This window comes from Somniosus microcephalus, chromosome 6, assembly GCF_052327205.1.
Source record: "Somniosus microcephalus isolate GS21.2 chromosome 6, FLI_Smic_1.0, whole genome shotgun sequence".
Taxonomy (NCBI): Eukaryota; Metazoa; Chordata; class Chondrichthyes; order Squaliformes; family Somniosidae; genus Somniosus; species Somniosus microcephalus.
The window spans coordinates 282,599,552-282,623,925 of NC_140992.1; the positions used below are offsets into that span (position 1 = coordinate 282,599,552).

The following is a 24,374-nucleotide window of genomic DNA, read 5'->3' on the forward strand; positions in this document are numbered from 1 at the left end:
ACTCCTTAGGACAGCATAAAATCTTTCCAGAACCTCTCTCCCTCTCAACCTGCGTGTACCAAAAATTTTGCGGACAAGAAAAGGCAGGAAGCGCTCGCCTTTAAATAGCGCTCCCCCAGCCCCTTCCCGACTTGAAAACGTTCCCCTCTACCTGTTGTTCCTAGCGGCAGGCACTAAGGCAGGGGGCGCAATCAAATATCCAGTCCCGGGCGTTACCGGGGTGTTGCACGCTCGACTGATGTCACGATCTGCAGGCGCAGGAGATCGTGGCGGTAGTGTTTAGCGCCGCCGCAAAACGATTGATCAATTTCGCGAGCAGCGCTAAAATCGCCACGCTCGGGCGCTAAGTTCCTCCGGAGGCGCTAACGGGAGGCACTAACCAACCGAATTTTTCCCCCTAGGATCATGTCTGGCTCCCAATATTTTTTTCAGTGACCCTTTTCTACCGATCGGTCAGTTTCCCAGTGACCCTTTTCTACCGATCGGTCAGTTTCCCAGTGACCCTGGCCTGGCGATCGGTCAGTTTCCCAGTGACCCTCTCCTACCGATTGGTCAGTTTTCCAGTGACCCTGGACTACCGATCGGTCAGTTTTCCAGTGACCCTTTTCTACCGATCGGTCAGTTTCCCAGTGACCCTTTTCTACCGATCGGTCAGTTTCCCAGTGACCCTGGCCTACCGATCGGTCAGTTTCCCAGTGACCCTGGCCTACTGATTGGTCAGTTTTCCAGTGACCCTGGCCTACCGATCGGTCAGTTTCCCAGTGACCCTGGACTACCGATCGGTCAGTTTTCCAGTGACCCTGGCCAACCGATCGGTCAGTTTCCCAGTGACCCTCTCCTACCGATCGGTCAGTTTCCCAGTGACCCTGAACTACCGATCGGTCAGTTTTCCAGTGACCCTGGACTACCGATCGGTCAGTTTCCCAGTGACCCTGACCTACCGATCAGTCAATTTCCCAGTGACCCTCACCTCTCTGCTAAAGATGTCGTTTCGGTCGTGTATGAGAATCCAGCCCATTCGCCAGCCAGGTACGAGCCACCGTTTGGCCAGACCACCACAGGACAGGATGGGGACACTGCTGCTCAGAGAGGCAAGGGCAATGAACTTGCACTCAGGGAAGACCTGGAACAGACACAGATTTGTAGGTTAGAGACCAGCTTAATGAAAAGATTTATTCCATAAAGTTAGGCAATGGAGAAAGTACAAAAATTGTGGGTAAAGGTGAATCAGGATTGCATCGTGCATGAACCCAGAGTCTGCACCACATCAACGTCAAACCCAGATTGCAATAAGCTGCCGGCAATATACCAAGGAACAGGGCATGAAGGGTGGGGAGTGAAGGACAGGGCGAGCCACACTGTGTATATACCAGGGCTATTGCCACACACACTGCAGTGTATATACCAGGCCTATTTTTTTATTATTCGTTCATGGGATCTGGGCGTCGCTGGCAAGGCCAGGATTTATTGCCCATCCCTAGTTGCCCTTGAGAAGGTGGTGGTGAGCCGCCGCCTTGAACCGCTGCAGTCCGTGTGGGGATGGTACTCCCACAGTGCTGTTAGGGAGGGAGTTCCAGGATTTTGACCCAGTGACGATGAAGCTTCTTGAGTGTTGTTGGACTCATCCAGTTAAGTGGAGAGTATTTCATCACACTCCTTACTTGTGCCTTGTAGATGGTGGAAAGGCTTTGGGGAGTCAGGAGGTGAGACACTCGCTGCAGAATACCCAGCCTCTGACCTGCTCTTGTTGCCACAGTGGCTGGTCCAGTTAAGTTTCTGGTCAATGGTGGCCCCCAGGCTATTGATGGTGGGGGATTCGGCAATGGTAATGCTGTTGAATGTCAAGGGGTGGTGGTTAGACTCTCGCTTGTTGGAGATAGTCATTGCCTGGCACATGTGTGGCACGAATGTTACCTGCCACTTATCAGCCCATGCCTGAATGTCATCCAGGTCTTGTTGCATGTAGGCATGGACTGCTTCATTATCTGAGGAGTTGTGAATGGCACTGAACACTGCAGTCATCAGCAAACATCCCCATTTCTGACCTTATGTTGGCGGGAAGGTCATTGATGAAATAGCTGAAGGCCTATTGCCACACACTGTGTGGTGTATAACAGGGCTATTACTGCACCAGAGCTGTTCCAGCAACTGTCTAAAGCCATTGATCTGTTGTGTGCCAATGAGGCTTAAGGAACTCAGTTGGAGTGTTTGACCCTTACAGTGGCAGCGTGTGGGTGTTCGGGTCTGATCCCAGCTCACAGTTACTGCAGCCACACAGCATGTTAATGAATAGGACATGTATAGAGTCCATTGCAAGTACAAGGCACATCTTGGCACACATGTTGCTCCGACTCAGTCTACCCAACTTTCCTCACCATATCTCCATAGATTTCATCGGCCACGATTGGAAGGTAATTTCTTGTTGCGACTGAAAGAGGAACAAACCTGAGCATCAGACGCTATAGTTAATGCCGGAAACGTACAGGTAAAGAACAGTGAATATTTCTCCTAGTATGTTATTTGTTGAATTTTTGTAATACATCTCTCAGTTTCTGCTGATTCCCAGTCCCCCTCGCTTACCCTTCCCCAGTTTCCCTCCTCCCAGACCCCGTCCCATCTCTAATGCCCCTCAGATAGTCTAGAAGACCCTTGGGAATTAATTCGCTTTTAATTTTTCCTAAATGAGCAGACACTTAAGTCTGGATATTCCTTCGCTCAGGCCATTGAAACTGGGTAGAGAGTGAAATCCAGCCCCAACATAGCTTCCACCCCCCACACCGCTGACCCCAGCCACCCATTCACCCTGCCCATCACATAGAATCACAGAATCATACAGCACAGAAGGAAGCTATTTGGCCCATCGTGCCTGTGACGGCTCTTTGAAAGAGCTCCCCAATTAGTCCCACTCCCCTGCTCTTTCCCAATAGCCCTGCAAAATTTTCTCTTCAAGTATTTATCCAATTCTCTTTTGAAAGCTGTTATTGAATCTGCTTCCACTGCCCTTTCAGGCTGTGCATTCCAGATCATAACAACTTGCTGTGTAAATAAAATTCTCCTCATATCCCCCTAGATTTTTTTTGCCAATTATCTTAAATCTGTGTCCTCTGGTTACCAACCCTTCTAATAATAATAATAATAATAATAATAATCAACTTTATTGTCATTGTTAGTGCACAAGTGCAGTACAACGAAATGTAGGCTTGCGGCTCCCGAGAGTGTACATTTTGATTAAGACATTTAACATTCAACATTCATTTGGCTTGTAATACATAAACATAAACATAATAAAGTGCATTGGCAGATGTGCAGGCTTTAGAGTTTATTTGTGGAGTTCAGTAGGATGACAGCCCTGGGAAAGAAGCTGTTCCTAAATCTGGTCGTTCGGGTTAGGGTCACCGGAAACAGTTTCTCCTTATTTATTCTATTAAAATCCTTCATGATTCTGAACACCTCTATCAAATCTCCTCTTAACCTTCTTTGCTCTAAGGAGAACAACCCCAGCTTCTCCAGTCTCTCCACATAACTGAAATCCCTCATCCCTGGTACCATTCTAGTAAATCTCCTCTGCACCCTCTCTAAGGCCTTGACCTCCTTCCTAAAGTGTGGTGCCCAGAATAACTGACAAGAGGGAGATGGGGCCCAGTTAGTGATGCATTACTACCATGGACCCCAGTACCCACCAGGAGAAGGATAGTGAGAGACCCTGGGCCAGCTGAATCCCTTTTTGGAGGGAGACAGCCCAGGAGTGGGCACCTGTCCCTCCCTTCAAGCATCAGAAACAAATCAGGTTTTAGGTCTTAGCTCCGTCCAAGGCCGAAAACACAACTTGGAGGCCTCCTGAACATGGTTCCCATTTCCTGAGGTGCTGGAGCAAGTGTCCCTCTGTTGCCCTGGCCACCCTTTTCGGATAGTTTCTGGATATTCAATGATCGTAACCCAGGAAACTGGGCCTAGATCCCAGCAGGGTGGAAATCATCCGGTCCTGGAGGTTTGTCTACCTTAAGTCTCATTATTTTCTCCATTACCATTTTTCTACTCATATTGAATCCACTGAGTTCCTCCCCTTGACTTAAGTTTAGGTTCCTGTGAAAGCTAATACAAAGTCCTCATTTAGCAAGTCTGCCATTTCCTTATTATCCATTATAGCCTCACCTGTATCTGTCTTTATTCAGCCCACATTCCCTCTTACCACTCTCTTTCTCTTCATATATTTATAAAACTTTTACTGTTAGTTTTGATACTCCTTGGTTTTTCAGCCCATGGTATTAAATGAAGTAAGTGAGGAAATTGTTGATGCTTTCGTCATGATCTTCCAAAACTCTTGATTTGGAATTGCCCTCTTGGATTGGAAAATTCCCAATGTCACTCCATATTTAAGAAGGGTGGGAAAGATAAACCAGGAAATTATAGGCCTATTAGTCTAACGTTAGTTGTGGGGAAGTTACTAGAATCTATTATGAGGGACAGAGTGACTGAGCATTTGGACAAATATGAGTTGATCAGAGAGCCAGCATGGATCTGCAAAGGGCAAGTCATGCCTAACTAACCTAGTGGAATTTTTGGAGGTGGTAACTAACATGGTAGATGTAGAGTGCCTATGGATATTATTTATATGGACTAGGTTTCACACAAGAGACTGTTAAAAAAATGAAAGTGCATGGAATTGGAGCCAACCTATTGTTGGATAGGGAATTGGTTAGTAGGTAGGAGACAGAGAGTAGGGATAATTGGCAGGTTGGGTCTAGTGGTGTTCCCCAGGGATCTGTACTGGGGCCCCAGCTTTTCACCATATTTATCAATGACTTGGATGAAGGAATAGAGAGCCGTATATCCAAGTTTGGTCAAGAAAGGAGGGAGACAGAAAGCAGGAAACTATAGGTCAGTTAGCCTAACATCTGTCATTGGGAAAATGTCAACATGGTTTTATGAAAGGGAAATCGTGTTTGACAAATTTGCTAGAGTTCTTTGAGGATGTAACAAACATGGTGGATAAAGGGGAACCAGTAGATTTAGGCCTAGAAATTCAGTGGGCCTTGCGCCCACTTAGCGCCTAAAGAGGTCTTTTGCGCCGGCGGGGTGGTAGCGCTGAAATTGAGTGCAGCGGTATTGGCGGCGGTAGCCGTTAGCGCTGCGCCGGGACCGATGACGTCATCGGTGTGCGCGGTGGCCCGTAACGCCCCGAAACCGCGCCGATCCCCATATTTATTTGCGCCCACCTCCTCCGAAGCGGGTGCAAACAGCGAACAGAAAACGGGGCCGTCCTGCTGCCATAGTGGGGCGCTTTAAAGCTGAAGGTGCGGCCGGCTGCTTTTTCGGCGGCCGCCTGCCCGCACCTCCTTCCCCGGCCTCCTCCACCCCCCCCGCGGCATTGCCGGCTGGTTTCCGTGGAGCCCGGCACTTCTCCGTTGTGCCGGGCTCTTTTGCCGGCACTCGCGATCGGGGCTCCGGCCGTTGCAGGCACCTCCCCCTTAAGAGAAGGGGGAGGCCTGCAGTACCGCAGCCTGCCGCACCGCATCGGGTGGCGCTGCGGCAACTAGCGCGCCGATATTCAGTTGCAGCGCCCCAAACGGAGGCGGGCACACCCTGGTATAGCGCCCGCTTCCGAATTGGGGCGCAGAAGACGAATATACGGCGTGCGCTAATGCCTCCCCGCCCAGCGCTAACTTTTGGGCGCGAGCGAGCTGCCCGCGCCCAAGTGAATTTCTAGGCCTTAGTGTATTTGGATTTCCAGAAGGCATTCGATAAGGTGCCACATAAAAGGTTACTGCACAAGATAAGAGCGCACGGGGTTGGGGGGTAATATATTAGCATGGATAGAGGATTGGCTAACTAACAGAAAACAGAGAGTCGGGATCATTGGGTCATTTTCCGATTGGCAACCAGTAACTAGTGGGGTGCCGCAGAGATCAGTGCTGGGGCCTCAACTATTTACAATCTATATTAATGACTTGGATGAAGGGACCGAGTGTACTGTAGCCAAATTTGCTGATGATACAAAGATAGGTGGGAAAGCAAGTTGTGAGAGGACACACAGAGTCTGCAAAGGGATATAGATAAGTTAAGTGAGTGAGCAAAAATTTGGCAGATGGAGTAAAATGTGGGAAAATGTGAGGTTATCCACTTTGGAAAGAAGAATGAAAAAGCAAATTATTATTTAAATGGAGTGAGATTACAAAATACTGCAGTACAAAGGGATCTGGGGGTCCTCGTACATGAAACACAAAAAGTTAGCATGCAGGTACAGCAAGTAATTAGGAAGGCTAATGGAATGTTGGCCTTTATTGCAAGGGGTATGAAGTATAAAAGTAGGGAAGTTTTGATGCAACTTTACAGGGCGCTGGTGAGACTGCACCTGGAGTACTGCGTAAAGTTTTGGTCTCCATATTTAAGGAGGGATATACTTGCATTGGAGGCAGTGCAGAGAAGGTTCACTAGGTTGATTCCTGGGATGAAGGGGTTGACGTATGACGAAAGGTTGAGCAGGTTGGGCCTATACTCATTGGAGTTTAGAAGAATGAGAGGTGATCTTATTGAAACATATAAGATTCTGAGGGGGATTGACAGGGTGGATGCTGAGAGGATGTTTCCCCTCGTGGGGGAATCTAGAACTAGGGGGCATAGTTTCAGAATAAGGGGTCGCCCATTTAAGACGGAGATGAGGAGGAATTTCTTCTCTCAGAGGGTTGTGAATCTTTGGAATTCTCTACCCCAGAGAGCTGTGGAGGCGGAGTCAGTGAATATACTCAAGGCGGAGATTGACAGACATTGAACTACAAAGGAGTCAAGGGTTATGCGGAGCGGGCGGGGAAGTGGTGTTGAGGCCAAGATTGGATCAGCCATGATCTTATTGAATGGTGGAGCAGGCTCGAGGGGCCGATTGGCCAACTCCTGCTCCTGTTTCTTATGTTCTTATGACACCTAAGTTAGTTGGCTCAGTAAATAGTGTCGATGGGAGCAAAAGTTGCAAAGGGACATTGACAGATTCAGTGAGTGGGCAAAACTGTGGCAGATGGAGTTCAATGTGGGGAAGTGTGAGGTCACCCACTTTGGACCCAAGAAAGATAAATCAGAGTATTTTCTAAATGGCGAGAAGCTAGGAACTGTGGAGGAACCGAGAGATTTAGGGCCCAAGAAATCACTAAAAGCTAGTGGACAGGTGCAAAAAATAATTTAAAAGGCTAGTGGAATGTTGGCCTTTATCTCAAGGAGGCTGGAAGTTCTATAAAGCACCGGTCAGACATCATCTGGAGTAACTGCATCCAGTTCTGGGCCCCGCACCTCAGAAAGGATATATTGGGGCAGTAATTCCTCCCCAAACGCGTGAGTACGGAAGGGGTACTCACGCGTCTGGCCGGAGGAAATGCCGGTTTTCAGCATGCACAGCGCATGCGCTGAAAACCGGCATTTCCTCTCCTCTAACCCAAGAGTTGAAGAGGCTAGCGCGTGCGCTGTAGGGGGCAGCACGTGCGTCTTGGATTTCCTCTGTTTTGGGGGATTTGTGCATGTGTAAAGGCCTCTGGTCTTTACGCTTGTAAAAAGCACACGTAAGTATTTATTTTTACAGGTAAGTGGTGTTTCAGTGCAATTTAGAATTTTTTTTTCCACAGGTTTATTATTTTAAAGAATCTACAATAAGGTAAGTTTAGTTTTAGACCCTTTTTATTAAAAATATATTTTTTTCAAAAAAAAAAATTATTGTTTAAATTATTTTAAAAAACTTATTTATACTTAATTTACTGATTGGGATGTTTTTAAAAATTTTATTTAAAGTTTAAGTAATGTTTTGGGGTGCAGTACTTTTCATGAGTTTGACAGTTCTTACTCTCAAACTTATGAATGAAGTTTCCCCTTCCCTGATTGGCTGAACAGTGCTCACCTGATCCCAGCCGGCACATCGCACTAACTACGCCACTGGGTCAGGTTAGCACAGCGCGCCGACATCAGAACCGGGCCACTGACAGGAAATCCACTGCGGGCCAGGTTTCAGATGTCGGCGCGCAGGGTAAGTGCACATCGGGGGCTTGCATGCGCGGCAAGCCCCCGACACCAAGTTCTGGGCCAATGTCCTTGGAGGGGGAGCAGCGCAGATTCACCAGAATGATACTGAGGCTAAAAGGGTTAAATTACGAGGAAAGGTTGCACAGACTAGGCCTGCATTTCCTTGAGTATAGAAAATTAAAGGGTGATCTGATTGAGGTATTTCCTCTGGAGGGGGGTATCCAGAACAAGGGGGCATAACCTTAAAATTAGAGCCAGGCCGTTCAGGGGTGATGTCAGGAAGCACTTCTTCACACAAAGGGCAGTGGAAATCTGGAACTCTCTCTCTCTCAAAAAGCTGTTGAGACTGGGGGTCAATTGACAATTTCAAAATTGTGATTGATAAGCTTTTGTTAGGCAAGGGTATTAAGGGTTATGGAAACAGGGCGAGTAAATGGAGTTAAGATAAAGATCAGCCACGATCTAATTGTATGGTGGATCTGGCTCGAGGGGCTGATTGGCTTCCTCCTGTCCCTAGCAAGTGTTTTTTTCACATTCCCTTTTTGTACCTCAGTAATTTCTTTGTCTCCCTTTGTTGTTTTATAGCTCTCCCTCTGCTGCATTCCTGCTTTTTCTTGCACCTCTATCAAATTATTTTTTTTTGTTCTAATAAAGTCCCAGTTTTTATGGTCTCTCCTCATAATTAAAGCTTCCCACCCCATATACCACCTTAGCGAATCTCTTCTACACTCTCTCCATTGCCGATATCTTCCCTGAAGTAAGTTTGGTGTCAGCCTTGGCTCAGTGTAACATTTTCACCTCAGTGTCAGAAGGTTGAGGGTTCAAGTCCTACTAATCTTGAGACTTGAGCACATAATCCAAGCTAACACTCAGTGCAGTACTGAAGGAGTGCCGCACTGTCGGAGGGTCAGTACTGAGGGAGCGCTGCACTGTCGGAGGGTCAGTACTGAAGGAGTGTTGTGCTGTCGGAGGGGCAGTACTGAGGGAGTGCTGTACTGTCGGAGGGGCAGTACTGAAGGAGCGCTGCACTGTCGGAGGGTCAGTACTGAGGGAGCGCTGCACTGTCGGAGGGTCAGTACTGAAGGAGTGCTGTACTGTTGGAGGGGCAGTACTGAGGGAGTGCTGTACTGTCGGAGGAGCAGTACTGAGGGAGTGCTGCACTGTTGGAGGGGCAGTACTGAGGGAGCGCCGTACTGTCGGAGGAGCAATACTGAGGGAGCACTGCACTGTCGGAGGGGCAGTACTGAGGGAGTGCTGTACTGTCGGAGGGGCAGTACTGAGGGAGTGCTGCACTGTCGGAGGGTCAGTACTGAGGGAGCGCTGCACTGTCGGGGGGTCAGTACTGAGGGAGCGCTGTACTGTTGGAGGGGCAGTACTGAGGGAGCGCCGCACTGTCGTAGGGTCAGTACTGAGGGAGCGCTGCACTGTCGGAGGGGCAGTACTGAGGGAGCGCTGTACTGTCGGAGGGGCAGTACTGAGGGAGCACTGTACTGTCAGAGGGTCAGTACTGAGGGAGCGCTGTACTGTCGGAGGGGCAGTACTGAGGGAGCGCTGCACTGTCGGAGGGTCAGTACTGAGGGAGCGCTGCACTGTCGGGGGGTCAGTACTGAGGGAGCGCTGTACTGTCGGAGGGGCAGTACTGAGGAAACGCTGCACTGTCGGGGGGTCAGTACTGAAGAAGCGCTGCACTGTCGGAGGGTCAGTACTGAGGGAGGGCCACACTGTCGGAGGGGCAGTACTGAGGGAGTGCCGCACTGTTGGAGGGGCAGTACTGAGGGAGCGCTGCACTGTCGGAGGGGCTGTACTGAGGGAGTGCTGCACTATCGGAGGGTCAGTACTGAGGGAGCGCTGCACTGTCGGAGGGTCAGTACTGAGGGAGCGCTGCACTGGCGGAGGGTCAGTACTGAGGGAGCGCTGCACTGTTGGAGGGTCAGTACTGAGGGAGCGCTGCACTGTCGGAGGGTCAGTACTGAGGGAGCGCTGCACTGTCGGAGGGTCAGTACTGAGGGAGCGCTGCACTGTCGGAGGGGCAGTACTGAGGGAGCGCTGCACTGTCGGAGGGGCAGTACTGAGGGAGCGCTGCACTGTCGGATGGGCTGTACTGAGGGAGTGCTGCATTGTCGGAAGTGCTGTCTTTCGGATGAGATGTTAAACCGAGACCCCATCTGTCCCTCAGACGAATGTAAAAGATCCCTTGGTACTATTTGAAGAAGAGCAGGGGAGCTCTTCCCTGTGCCCTGGCCAATATTTATCCCTCAACCAACATCACTAAAAAAAAGGTTTTCTGGTCATTGTCACATTGCTGTTTGTGGGAGCTTGCTGTGCGCAAATTGGCTGCTGCGTTTCCTACATTACAACAGTGACTACACTTCAAAAGTACTTCATTGGCTGTGAAGCGTTTTGGGACATCCTGAGGTCGTTCCATGCAACATCCATCTGCTCAATCCACTGTTTACATTCTCCTGAAGTTGCTTCATGATAACCACACTCCCTATTACAGGACACTTTGGTTTATCCGGAGGTTATATGTCCGGAATACTCGATCTAACAGCAAAAATCAGGAGCCGTTTTCTATAAGTTTTTTTAGTTCTCGTTGCTTTTTTTTCCCCAGTCTGGCACTGCAAGGTCTGTAGCTATAGCAACAGCTTCAGCTAGAGACGCTTGCAGCTGCAGCCGACTGTTTAGAAGCTGTTGCTAAGCAACAGTGTTTGTTGTCAGATACGGAGATGATAACCTCCGTATGCTTCAACATTAACTTTGTATGTCCGGCAGTTTTGATAGATCAGTCCCGTCGGTGCCGGATATAACAAAGTTTCTTGTATTGTGCAGTATTGTGTCCCCTCTGTTGCACCACAGCAAAGTGAGAGAGGGAATGAAATCTGCACCAACTATACACTGTCCATCAATCATATTCCCATAACCGTTACCCTCCTAGCGTTCATAGGCAGCTCTCTGAAGTCTCCCCCATTGACAAAACCCAACCTGTAACCACAGCCCTGGTTATGGAAAATGTTCAAACCCTAGTACTAACCAGCGAGAATCTTTTGGAGATGGGATTTACTGAAGACAGAGCCACAGGGATTAGAGGGATTGTTCACAATGATGCAGGCAGTTTTATCATCAATCAACGCTTCCATTTGTTTCAGGTCAATTTCCCACGATTTTTCTGGCTGTAATCAGTCAGCAGAAAAACACAATCAATTTCTCAGCAAACAGCATCTATTGACAAAGTGTGTGTGTGTATAACCCACAGTATAGCAAATACCCAAACCTAATGTGTGTATAACCCACAGTATAGCAAATACCCAAACCTAATGTGTGTATAACCCACAGTATAGCAAATACCCAAACCTAATGTGTGTATAACCCACAGTATAGCAAATACCCAAACCTAATGTGTGTATAACCCACAGTAGAGCAAATACCCAAACCTAATGTGTGTATAACCCACAGTATAGCAAATACCCAAACCTAATGTGTGTATAACCCACAGTATAGCAAATACCCAAACCTAATGTGTGTATAACCCACAGTATAGCAAATACCCAAACCTAATGTGTGTATAACCCACAGTATAGCAAATACCCAAACCTAATGTGTGTATAACCCACAGTATAGCAAATACCCAAACCTAATGTGTGTATAACCCACAGTATAGCAAATACCCAAACCTAATGTGTGTATAACCCACAGTATAGCAAATACCCAAACCTAATGTGTGTATAACCCACAGTATAGAAAATACCCTTAAAAAAAAATTCTTGGGATATGGGTGCGCTGACAAGGCCAGCATTTATTGCCCATCCATAGTTGCCCTGGGAAGGTGGTGGTGAGCCTTCTTCACGAACCGCTGCAGTCCGTGTGGTGAAGGTGCTCCCACAGTGCTATTAGGGAGGGAGTTCCAGGATTTTGACCAAATGACAATGAAGGGATGGCCGATATATGTCCGAGTCAGGATGATGTATAACCCACAGTACATGCAGTATATGGGTATAACCCATAGTACACGCAGGGAGGTTTACTAGTGCTGTGAGGGAGGGTTTAAAATAATTTGGCAGGAGTAGGGGCACCAGGAAGAAACATTAGAGAGGAGAAACAAGGTGCACAGAGGTCTGGGAGAGGCAAATATACTAGAATAAAGAATAGTTCAGAAATAGGAGGGATTAGACGGGGCAAATGTGAGGCAGCCTAAGATGGGTTTGGAGTGCATGTGCATAAATGCACGGAGCGTGGTAAATAAGGTTGGTGAGCTGCAGGCACAAGTCGCCACATGGGACTATGATATATTGGCAATAACAGAGACCTGGCTCAACGAAGGGGAGGATTGGGAACTTACTATTCCTAGCTACAAGGTATTCAGGAAAGATAGAGAAGGAAAAAAAGGAGTGGGCAGTGGCAGTATTGATCAATTAAACTATTACAGCATTGGAGAGGGATGATGTAGTTGAGGGGTCAAAGACAGAATCTATTTGGTGAGAATTAAGGAACAATAGAGGAGCTATTACGCTACTGGGTGTATACTAGAGGCCACCAAATAGGGGGAAGAAGATAGAGGAGCAAAGTTGCAGGCAAATTACAGAAAAATGCAAGAACTAGAGTAGTGATAATGGGGGACTTCAATTATCCTAATGTAGACCGGGATAGTAACAGTGTAAAGGGCAAAGAGGGGGAGGAATTCCTCAAATGTGTACAAGAAAACTTTCTTGATCAGTGTGTTTCCAGCCCAACAAGGAAGGAAGCAGTGCTGGATCCAGTTCTGGGAAATGAAGTGGGGCAAATGGAGCATGTTTCAGTAGGGGAACATTTGGGGAACAGTGATCATAATATCATCAGGTTTAGAATAGTTATGGAAAAGGACAAGGAACAATCAAGTGTAAAAATACTTAACTGAAGGAGGGTTAATAAAAAGGGATCTGGCCCAGATGGATAGGAATTGAAAATTGGTAGGCAAAATAGTAATTGAACAATGGGAGGTCTTCAAAGAGGAGATGGTTCGGGTACAGAGTAGACACATTTCCCTGAGGGGGAAAGGAAGGGCATCCAAAGCTAGAGCTCCCTGGATGACAAAGGATATAGAGATTAAAATGAGACAGAAAAAGCAGGCTTATAACAATTGTAAGGTTCAGAATACAGTAGAGAACCAAGCTGAATACAGAAAGTACAGATGAAATCTAAAAAATGGAATAAGAGGGGCAAAGAGAGGGTATGAGAGTAGATCGGCAGCTAACATAAGATGGAATCCAAAAGTCTTTATTGAATATATAAATAGTAAAAGGGTTCACCCGAAACGTTGACTCTATTTTCTCTCCACGGATGTTGCCTGGCCTGCTGAGTTTTTCCAGCATTTTCCGTTGTTATTTTGGATGATCTCATACTTGCCTATATTGAACTCCATTTGCCACATTTTTGCCCATTTACTTAATCTATTAATATCTCTGTAATTAGATGCTTCCATCTACACTGCTTACAATGCCGCCTATCTTTGTGTCATTGGCAAACTTGGATATGTGGCTCTCCATCCTATCATCTAAGTCATTAATAAATACGGTGAATAGTTGAGGCCCCAACACATATCCCTGTGGGACACCACTAGTCACATCCTGTCAATTAGCATACACAGTACATGCAGTATACGGGAATAACCCACAGTATATGGGAATAACGCACACTATAGCAAGTACCCACACCTAATACGAGTATAAAGCACAGTCTCTCTACACGCGCATTATTATATGGATATAAAGCAGAGTACATGCACTATATGGAATAACCCTCAGTAGATTTGTTAGGAACATAGTAACAGGAGGAAGCCATTCAGCTCCTCAAGCCTGCTCCTCCATTTAATTCGATCATGGCTCATCTGTATCTTAAATCCATTTAGCCGCCTTTGCTCCATATCCTATAATAATACTCTTATCTAACAAAAATCTATTGATCGGTGCTGAAAATTCGAATTGACTCCCAGCATCCACAGCCTTTTGGGGGAAATATCCAGATTTCCACTCCCCTTTGTGTGAAGAAGTGCTTCCTGACACCACCCCTGAACGGCCTGGCTCTAATTTTAAGGATCTGCCCCCTTGTTCTGGAAATCCCCCACCAGAGGAAATAGTTTCTCTATCTAGCCTATCAATCCTTTAATCATCATAAACACCTCGATTAGATCACCCCTTAATCTTCTATGTTTGAGGGAACACAAGCCCAGTCTGTGCAAACTGTTCTCATAATTTAAGCCTTTTAGCCCTGGTATCATTCTGGTGAATCTGCGCTGCGCCCCCTCCGAGGGCAATATATCCTTCCTGAGGTGCGGGGCCCGGGTTCTGTACAACTGAAGCATAATTTCCTCCTCTTTGTATTCCAGCCCCACATGAGATAAACAACAACTTTCATTTATATAGCGCCTTTAACGTAGTAAAACGCCCCAAGGCACTTCACAGAAATATCAAATAAAATTCAACACCATGCCACATAAAGAGATATTAGGACAGATGACCAAAAGTTTGGTTAAAGAGGTAGGTTTTAATGTTTAACAAATTTGCTGGAGTTCTTTGAGGAGGTAACGAGCAGGGTGGACAAGGGTGAGCCAGTGGATGTGGTGCATTTAGATTTCCAGAAGGCATTCGATAAGGTGCCACATAAAAGGTTACTGCATAAGATAAGAGCTCATGGAATTGGGGGTAATATATTAGCATGGAGAGAGAATTGGCTAACTAACAGAAAGCAGAGGGTCGGGATAAATGGGTCATTTTCCGGTTGGCAAACGGTGACTAGTGGGGTGCCACAGGGAACGGTGCTGGGGCCTCAACTATATACAATCTACATTAATGACTTGGATGAAGGGCCTAGAAATTTGGTGGCGCCCTGTTCAAGCTCGCTGGGGTGCCGGAATCACCGCTCCGGACGGAGCCGCTTGCGCCATCCCGATATTCCGTTTCAGCGCCCCAAACGGAAGCGGGGCGCTGCTCGAGGCGCCCCGCGTCCCGCTTGGGGTGCTGAAACTGAATATCGCAGCGCAACGTGCCGCAGCGCCACACGCTGCGGCATGGCGCGCTGCAGTACTGCAGGCCTTCCTCCCCTTCTTAAAGGGGAGGGGCCTGCACCAGCGCAATCTCCGATCGCGAGTGCCGGCAAAAGAGCCTGGCACCGAGGAGAAGTGCTGGGCTCTTGGGACACAGCCGGCACTGCCCGGGGGGGATCAGGAGGCCGGGGAGGGTGGCGCGAGGAGGTGCTGGAAGGCGGCCAGCGAAAAAAATGGCCGCTCCGCACCTCCCCTTTAATTAGCGCCACTACCGCCACAGGTAGGCCCCCCTGAACCGGTCGCGAATTGCGACCGGCGCTACGGGGGGGGGTGCGACCCAATATCACGTTCGGGGCGGTAGCGGGGCGCTTTGCACACTGATGACGTCATCGGTGGCGGTGCAGCGCTACAGGCTAACGCCGCCATTAGTGCCCCGCTAAATTTCACGGGGGGCGTGGCCAGTGGCGCTAAAGCCACTAAGTGTCCTCTTTGGGCGCTAACTGGTGGCGCAGCCCACCGAATTTCTAGGCCAAAGAACCTGCAAAGGGATATAGATAGATTAAGTGAGTGGGCAAACATTTGGCAGATGGAGTATAATGTGGGAAAGTGCGAGGTTATACACTTTGTCAGGAAAAATAAAAAAGCAAATTATTATTTAAATGGAGAGAGATTACAAAATGCTACAGTTCAGAGGGACCTGGGGGTCCTTGTGCATGAAACACAAAAAGTTAGCATGCAGGTACAGCAAGTAATCAAAAAGACAAATGGAATGTTGGCCTTTATTTCAAGGGGGTTGGAGTATAAAAGCAGGGAAGTCCTGCTACAACTGTACAGGGTATTGGTGAGACCACACCTGGAGTACTGCGTACAGTTTTGGCCTCCTTATTTAAGGAATGATATACTTGCATTGGAGGCAGTTCAGAGACGATTCACTCGGTTAATTCCAGAGATGAGGGGGTTGACTTATGAGGAAAGGTTGAGCAGATTGGGCCTATACTCATTGGAGTTTAGAAGAATGAGAGGTGATCTTATTGAAACATATAAGATACTGAGGGGGCACGACAAGGTAGATGCAGAGAGGATGTTTCCCCTCGTGGGGAAATCTAGAACGCGGGGGCATAGTTTTAGAATAAAGGGTCGCCTTTTAGAACTGAGATGAGGAGGAATTTCTTCTCTCGGAGGGTCGGAAATCTGTGGAATTCTCTGCCCCAGAGAGCCGTGGAGGTTGGGTCATTAAATACATTTAAGATGGAGATAAGACAAATATTTGCAAGATAAGGGAGTGAAGGTTATGGGGAGCGGGCAGGGAAGTGGCTTTGAGCCCAAGATCAGCCATGATCTTATTGAATGGTGGAGCAGGCTCGAGGGGCCAAGTGGCCTATTCCTGCTCCTATTTCTTATGTTCTTATGTTCTTAAGTAGCGTTTTAAAGGAGGGGAGAGAGGTAGAGAGGCGGAGAGGTTTAGGGAGGGAATTCCAGAGCTTAGGGCCTAGACAGCTAAAGGCACGGCCACCAATGGTGATGCAATTAAAATCGAAGATGTTCAAGAGGCCAGAATTGGAGGAGTGCAGAGATCTCAAAGGCTTGTAAGGCTGGGGGAGGCTACAGATATAGAAGGGGCGATGCCATGGAGGGATTTGAAAAGAAGGATGAGACTTATAAAATCGAGGCATTGCCGGACCGGGAGCCAATGTAGGTCAGCGAGCACAGGGGGTGATGGGTGAACGGGACTTGGTGCGAGTTAGGATGAGTTTTGGATGAGCTCGTTTATGGAGGTTGGAAGATGAGAGGCCGGCCAAGACAGCATTGGAATAATCAAGTCTAGACCCACAGGACATGATTAGATGGGTATAACCCATATTATAGCAAGAATCCAACCCTAATGCAAGAAACCAACTTCTATGTAAGATGATATTTTACTAATCTCCCCTTTAATTCTTTTTGTGGTTATTCTAAACTTGTGACCTTCCTACAGACCAAGTCTCAGTTGTGGTCTATTTTTGCAATGCCTTTGGGAATCCACTGCCGTTGTGGGAGACGGAGAAACATCAGCCACAGCAGGCAATGTTACCCAGATCCATTACCTTCTGCCCCACAACTCATACTTTGCTCACTCTGGTGCTACATACCAGTAAGTTGTAGAGTTTGACCTCAATGCCCAGAGACACGGCCAGTGTTTTATAGAGGGAGAAGCCGGGCCTGGGAATCAGGATGTTCTGGCCCGGGTTTGCCAAGACAGAGATGGCCATTTCAATGGCCTGACTGCAGCCACTTGTCAAAATCACATCCTAAGAAGGAAAAAAAATTTGATGTTAGTCAAGCTCATTAACTGCATGTTCGCTGTTTGTAACCAGCAAATCAGAAATATATGGGCAGCTTTAAACACAATAACATTTACATTCAGGACAGCGCCAGACTACCACCCCCTCCCCCACCCCCTCCCCCCCCCACCCACTTCACTAAACCTCCTCCTCCCCCATTCCCCACTCCCTCCCTGACACATCCCCTTCCCCCTCCCCCACCTCTCCTCCCCCCCATTCCCCACCCCCACCCCCTCCTTGACACATCCCCTTCCCCCTCCCCCACCTCTCCTCCCCCCTTCTCACCCCTCCCCATCCCCTCCCTGACACATCCCCTTCCCCCTCCCCACCTCTCCTCCCCCCATTCCCCACCCCCTCCCTGACACACCTCCTTCCCCTCCCCACCTCTCCTCCCCCCATTCCCCACCCCCACCCCACCCTGACACATCCCCTTCCCCCTCCCCACCTCGCCTCCCCCCATTCCCCACCCCCTCCCTGACACATCCCCTTCCCCCTCCCCACTTCTCCTTCCCCCATTCCCCAGCCCCACCCCACCCTGACACATCCCTTTCCCCTCCCCACCTCTCCTCACCCCCATTCTCAACCCTCCCCACCCCCTCCCTGACACATCCCCTTCCCCCTCCCGCACCTCTCCTCCCCCCATTCCCCACCCCACCCCCTCCCTGACACATCCCCTTCCTCCTCCCCCTCCCCCACCTCTCCTTCCCCTCACTCTTCCACCCCCGCTCCCACCACAGAGCCTAATGTTCCTGGAACATTACCTTTGCCATCAGAGGTGACTCAGGGCAATTGTAGAAATTAGCCACAGCATCCCTGCTGCTCTGATAGCCTACACGGAAAGAAGCAGAAATAAGCAAGGATACAATTCCAACCCTTTCTCATCTACTCACAAGTCAATACATCCTTCCTTTACCTGACAAACAATTGAAGGCTTTCGATCAGAAGGAACATTGGAAACACTGTGGCGTTAACCTAGAGAACCTGAGCATTCAGAGAAATGTGCTGAAGAGATTAGGAAACAACTAACAAAAGCAAAACGAATAAACCAAAGCTAAACAAAGTACAGGGTGAGAGAATTACTGTAGAATTAGCTGCTGGATTGAGCACTGACTGGTTAATGGGAATCAGAAGGCGAAGCCAGATGGAGCAGCAGTTTGACAGCAGTTCTAGAAGACAGGAGCAGGAGTCGGCCATTCTGGCTCCTTCCTCTTCATACTATTTGTAAAGTACTTCTATATAAAATTTGCTGATCACATTGAGCCATGAAATCCGATGAATATTACATAGGATTACATAGGATATACGTCACAGAAACAGGCCATTCAGCCCAACCAGTCCATGCCGCTGTTTATGCTCCACTCGAGCCTCCTCCCGTCTTTCATCATCTAAATCTATCAGCATAACCCTCTATTCCCTTCTCCTTCATGTGCTTGTCTAACCTCCCCTTAAATGCATCTATAGTGATCTGGGATGTAATGCTTAAGTTATCCACCAGATGGAGACAAATATGAAGGGATCACAATTACCAGTGTTTTAAGGTAATGTCCTGGCACACCACTTATTAAGGTAGTGGCATTGCATTCTGGGTATGACTCAGAGGTTGATCCTCCATCGTTTGCTCGTGCAGTAAGTAATAGAGTGTGGTTGTTTTCAGCTGCTATAGTAGGACAGCTCTCTGCTTTTGATGTTCAGATTCAGACCTGGAAAGAATACTGTGAGTTACTGGAGCATTTCTTTGTAGCAAATGATATAGTTGATGTCGGGAAAAGGAGAGCTATTTTGCTCACTTCCGTGGGAAGTCAGACGTATAGTTTAATGAGAAACTTATGCAGTCCTGAAAAGCCTGGGGACGTACCATTTGCTAACTTAGTGGACTTGCTAAAGGATCATTTCAATCCCAGACCGAGTGAGATTGTACAGCGTTTCAAATTTAATTCACGGAACAGGAAACCGGGAGAGACTGTATTCGATTATGTAGCGGTGTTGAGAAAATTGGCACATGATTGCAATTACGGGAACAACCTGAAAGACATGCTGAGAGATAGGCTTGTTTGCGGGATAATGGATGCTCGAATGCAGAGGAAATTATTGTCTGAGACTGGGCTTACGTATGAAAAAGCGTTGGAACTTGCTCAATTAATAGAGACAGCTAACCGTGATGTAAAAGACATACAAGGTTCAGACTGGGCTACGACAAAGCATGTTGCAGGTCCGGTTGTGCACAAGTTAAATATGAGTCGGAAACCACAATGTGAGCATGTAAAGGCATGTTATAGATGCAATGGAGATCACCTGGCAAGGGAATGCAGGTTTCTGGAGGAAAAGTGCCACAAATGTGGGAAACAAGGACATATAAAACGTGCATGCCGAGCAAAAGCTACCCTGGAGGTATACAAACCTCAAGGGGGAGAAAAGCAAAACCTAGTAAGAGAAGTGAAAAAACAGGGAGCACATCACATCAGCAGAGAAGCTGAGAAAGAAGACGACATGTTCATATTGCATAGTATGGTAGAGGACATTCCAAAAGTGGATCCTATCACTTTGCAACTGACAGTAAATGACTCTAAGGTGAACTTTGAGGTGGATACCGTATGTGGTGTTACCATAATGAACAGGGAGGAGTACTCAAAATTGTGGAACCGTGCGAAAGTTCCAGAGTTAAAGTCTTGCTCTATGCAGCTTAAAACCTATACCGGTGAACGAGTGGCGACATTGAGTACAGCTACTGTAACTGTGCAACACAGGGAGACCGTGGAACAGCTACCTGTAGTTGTAGTATCGGGTTCTGGACCAAACTTGTTAGGTCGGGGCTGAATACGAGAACTTAAATTAGATTGGGGAGCAATAAATTAACTAGAGGGAGGCAAACAACTGTCTTTGCAAGAAGTGTTGATTGAACATGAGAACGTGTTCAAGGAAGAACTTGGCACATTTAATGGCCCCCCAGCTAAGATTTATGTAGACAAGGAGGCACTGCCAAGGTTTTTTAAACAACGACCTGTGCCGTATGCCATGAAACCGAAGGTAGAGGCTGAACTTGACCGTCTGTTGAGAGAGAACATTCTGGAACCCGTAAAATGTTCAGAATGGGCAGCTCCCATTGTACCTGTTTTAAAACCAGACAATTCGATAAGAATCTGTGGAGATTATAAATTGACTGTAAATAGGGTGTCTAAACTTGAACAGTATCCTATTCCTAAAACTGAGGATCTTTTTGCAAACCTGGCTGGAGGGAAGAAATTCACAAAGCTGGATATGAGTCATGCATACTTGCAGATTACACTAGATGAGGAATCCAAGAAGTATGTAACCATAAATACACACAAGGGTTTGTTTACCTATAACCGTTTACCATTCGGTGTCTCATCTAGTCCAGCTATCTTCCAGAGGACTATCGAGGGTGTACTGCAAGGGATTCCACATGTTTCAATCTATCTGGATGATATTCTGGTGACGGGAAGAACCGACCAGGAGCATCTGAGCACTCTGAGAGAGGTACTACAAAGATTGGATAAGGCTGGATTACAGCTCAAGAGGAGTAAGTGCACTTTCCTGGGGATGAGGCCGTGTTCCTGGGACACAGAGTGGATGCCACAGGGCTCCATCCAATCAAGGAGAAGGTACAAGCACTGCAGAAGGCCCCATCTCCTACAAATGTGACTGAGTTAAAAGCTTACCTGGGACTGCTAAACTATTATAACAGGTTTTTACCAAACTTGGCAACAATGTTAGCACCTCTTCACAAACTACTGCGCAAGGAGACACAGTGGCAGTGGGAAGAGGAACAGAGGGTTTCATTTGAACAGTCCAAGAAACTGATGCTGTCCTCGGATGTGCTGGTTCACTACAATGCAGAGAAAGACATCATTCTCTCTTGTGATGCGTTACCTTACGGGGTGGGGGCAGTTCTTTCACACAGCTTGGAAGATGGAACGGAAAGACCGATAGGGTTTATGTCTCGAACTCTGACCCCAGCGGAAAAAAACTATTCCCAGTTAGATAAAGAGGGATTAGCAGTAATGTTTGGGTTGCAGAGGTTTCACAAGTACATATATGGCAGGAAATTCACCATATGCACCGATCATAAACCTCTTCTATCTCTTTTTAATGAGATGAAAGCAGTACCACAGATGGTGTCACCCAGGATCCAGAGGTGGGCAGTGACGTTAAGGGTGTATGAGTATGTCATCGTTTACAAGGCGGGCAAGTACCACGGGAATGCAGATGCCTTGAGCCGTCTTCCACTACCAGGTACACCTATCCGTGCAGTTCCAGAGGACAGAGTTTTGATGTTGGAGGATACGGATACGGCAATTGTGACCGCAGAACAAGTAAGGACTTGGACTGGTAAAGATCCAGTACTGTCTAGAGTCCGAGAATATGTAATGAGGGGTTGGCCACAACATCTGGAAGAGACTGATTTCATACCTTACAGTGTCAGGAAGACAGAGCTGAGTGTGCAGGATGGTTGCGTGTTGTGGGGAGCTCGAGTGATTATTCCACAGCCAGCACAACAGTCTATCCTAGTGCAACTACATCAGTGTCATCCTGGAGTTTTGTGTATGAAAGCATTGGCAAGGAGTTACTTGTGGTGGCCAAAGCTAGATGAGGAGATAAAAAATCTAGTCAAGACATGTAGCACTTGTCAAGTGCACAGGAAGGCACCAGCAGTGGCTCCACTCCACCCCTGGGAGTGGCCGGATAAACCATGGAGAAGATTACATGTAGATTATGCAGGTCCATTCATGGGAAAGATGTTCCTCATAATCATTGATGCTCATTCCAAATGGATGGATGTGTATCCTGTAAATTCTGCTTCATCTACTGTTACTATAGACTGCCTGCGTAGGAGTTTTAGTAATCAAGGGATACCGGAGATCGTAGTAAGTGACAATGCCACGTGTTTTGTGAGTACAGAAACAAAAGAGTTCATGAGAAACAATGGCATAGTGCACGTGACTTCAGCTCCTTATCATCCGTCTTCAAATGGACTTGCGGAGAGAGCCGTACAAACATTTAAGGAGATGATGAAAAAAAGTGCGGAAGGGAGTTTGGCAGCAAAAAAGTCACGAGTTCTGTTTAGCTACAGAATAACACCTCAATCTACCACAGGACTCTCTCCTGCTGAGTTGTTGTTAAGACGTCGACTACGCTCCACTCTTGACCTGGTTCACCCAGATCTAAAAAGGAAGGTGGAAAACCGACAAATCAAACAAAAGGAGAACCATGACAAAAGGACAAAGAGCCGCAGTTTTGGAGTAGGAGATGCGGTCCTTGTCAGGAATTTCAGTTATGGTCCAAAATGGATTCCTGGCGTCATAGACTCAATGACCGGTCCAGTTTCATATACGGCCATGGTGGGAACTGGTCAGGTAGTACGCAGACATGTGGATCAGATACTGACCAGACAAAGGGAAGTCGAACTGGAGGTTCCAGAGGAAATGTTGGAGGACAAGTTGGTCCCCAGTTATCCAAATGCATTGGTGGTACCAACACCACGAACAGAACCAGTTATACCTGGACCCCTTCATCAAGAGGAAACCATCGTAGCAGAGTCAGATACTCCGAGTACTGCTCAGGAGCAGCAGGTGGCTCTACCACAACCAAGCAGGGACTTGATTGTAAGACGTTCAACAAGGTCTCACAAGCCGCCAGAGAGATTGATCACGACCTGCTAGATTCGTTAAAGGAGTTTCCTTATGGACATTTTAAGAATGTTGTTAAGAAATTATTGTAAACATAAGAGGAGGGGGATATAGTAATCGGGGATGTAATGCTTAAGTTATCCACCAGATGGAGACAAATATGAAGGGATCACAATTACCAGTGTTTTAAGGTAATGTCCTGGCACACCACTTATTAAGGTAGTGGCATTGCATTCTGGGTATGACTCAGAGGTTGATCCTCCATCTTTTGCTCGTGCAGTAAGTAATAGAGTGTGGTTGCTTCCAGCTGTAAAGCTATGTTCTCTGCTACATATGTATAATTAAACAGTTAAAGTTTTGGTTCCTGAAGTCTGGCTTCTCTCAGTTTCTGACCTTACCACTCGGATATCACAGCATCGATACTATTCGCTTCAACCACTCCCTGTGGCAGCGAGTTCCACACTCTCACCACTCTCTGGGTAAAGAAGTTTCTTCTGAATTCCCTATTTGATTTCTTGATGACTATCTTATATTGATGGCCTCTAGTTATGCTGTTCCCCACAAGTGGAAACATTCTCTCTGTATCCACTCGATCAAAACCTTTCATAATTTTAAAGACCTCAATTAGGTCACCCCTCAGCCTTCTTTTTCCAAGTGAAAAGAGACCCAGTCTGTTCATCCTTTCTTGATAAGTATACCCTCGCATTTCTGGTATCATCCTTGCGAATCTTCCCTGCACTCTCTCCAGTGCCTCTATATCCTTTTTATAATATGGCGACCAGAATTGTATGCAGTACTCCAAGTGTGGTCCAACCAAGGTTCAATAAAAGTTTAGCATAACTTCATCTATCCCACTAGAAATAAACCCTAGTGCCTGGTTTGCTTTCTTTATGGCCTTGTTAACCTGTGTCGCTACTTTTTGTCATTTGTGTATTTGTACTCTGAGATCCCTTTGCTTCTCTACCTCACCCAGACTCACACCCTCCAAGTAATACGTGACCTCCCTATTCTTCCTACCAAAATGTAATATCTCACATTTATCTGTGTTGAATTTCATTTGCCAATTATATGCCCATTCTGCAAGTTTATTAATGTCTTCCTGTAATTTGTTGCAGTCCTCCTCAGTATTAACTTCGTCGGCGACGAAGTCCAACACTGCCTTCAGTGTGCCAGTGCAGCCTTCGGTCGCCTGAGGAAGAGAGTGTTTGAAGACCAGGACCTCAAACCCAGCACCAAGCTCATGGTCTACAGAGCAGCAGTGATACCCGCTTTCCTGTATGCCTCAGAGACATGGACCATGTACAACAGGCACCTCAAAGCACTGGAGAGGTACTACCAACGCTGCCTCCACAAGATCCTGCAAATCCATTGGCAGGATAGGTGCACCAACGTCAG

The 24,374-nt window shown here is 47.3% G+C and overlaps 1 protein-coding gene across 1 annotated transcript in view; it reads right to left on the reverse strand.

The window, feature by feature from the left end:
* tat (tyrosine aminotransferase) overlaps positions 1–24,374 on the reverse strand; it is a 121,663-nt gene that overhangs the window by 75,296 nt on the left and 21,993 nt on the right. The window contains exons 4-8 of the mRNA XM_085991976.1: positions 18,096–18,163; positions 17,143–17,301; positions 11,030–11,168; positions 2,376–2,428; positions 971–1,123 (exon numbers count right to left, since the gene is read on the reverse strand). Of these exons, the coding sequence (XP_085848102.1) occupies positions 971–1,123; positions 2,376–2,428; positions 11,030–11,168; positions 17,143–17,301; positions 18,096–18,163 (572 nt within the window). The remainder of the gene's footprint in view (positions 1–970; positions 1,124–2,375; positions 2,429–11,029; positions 11,169–17,142; positions 17,302–18,095; positions 18,164–24,374) is intronic.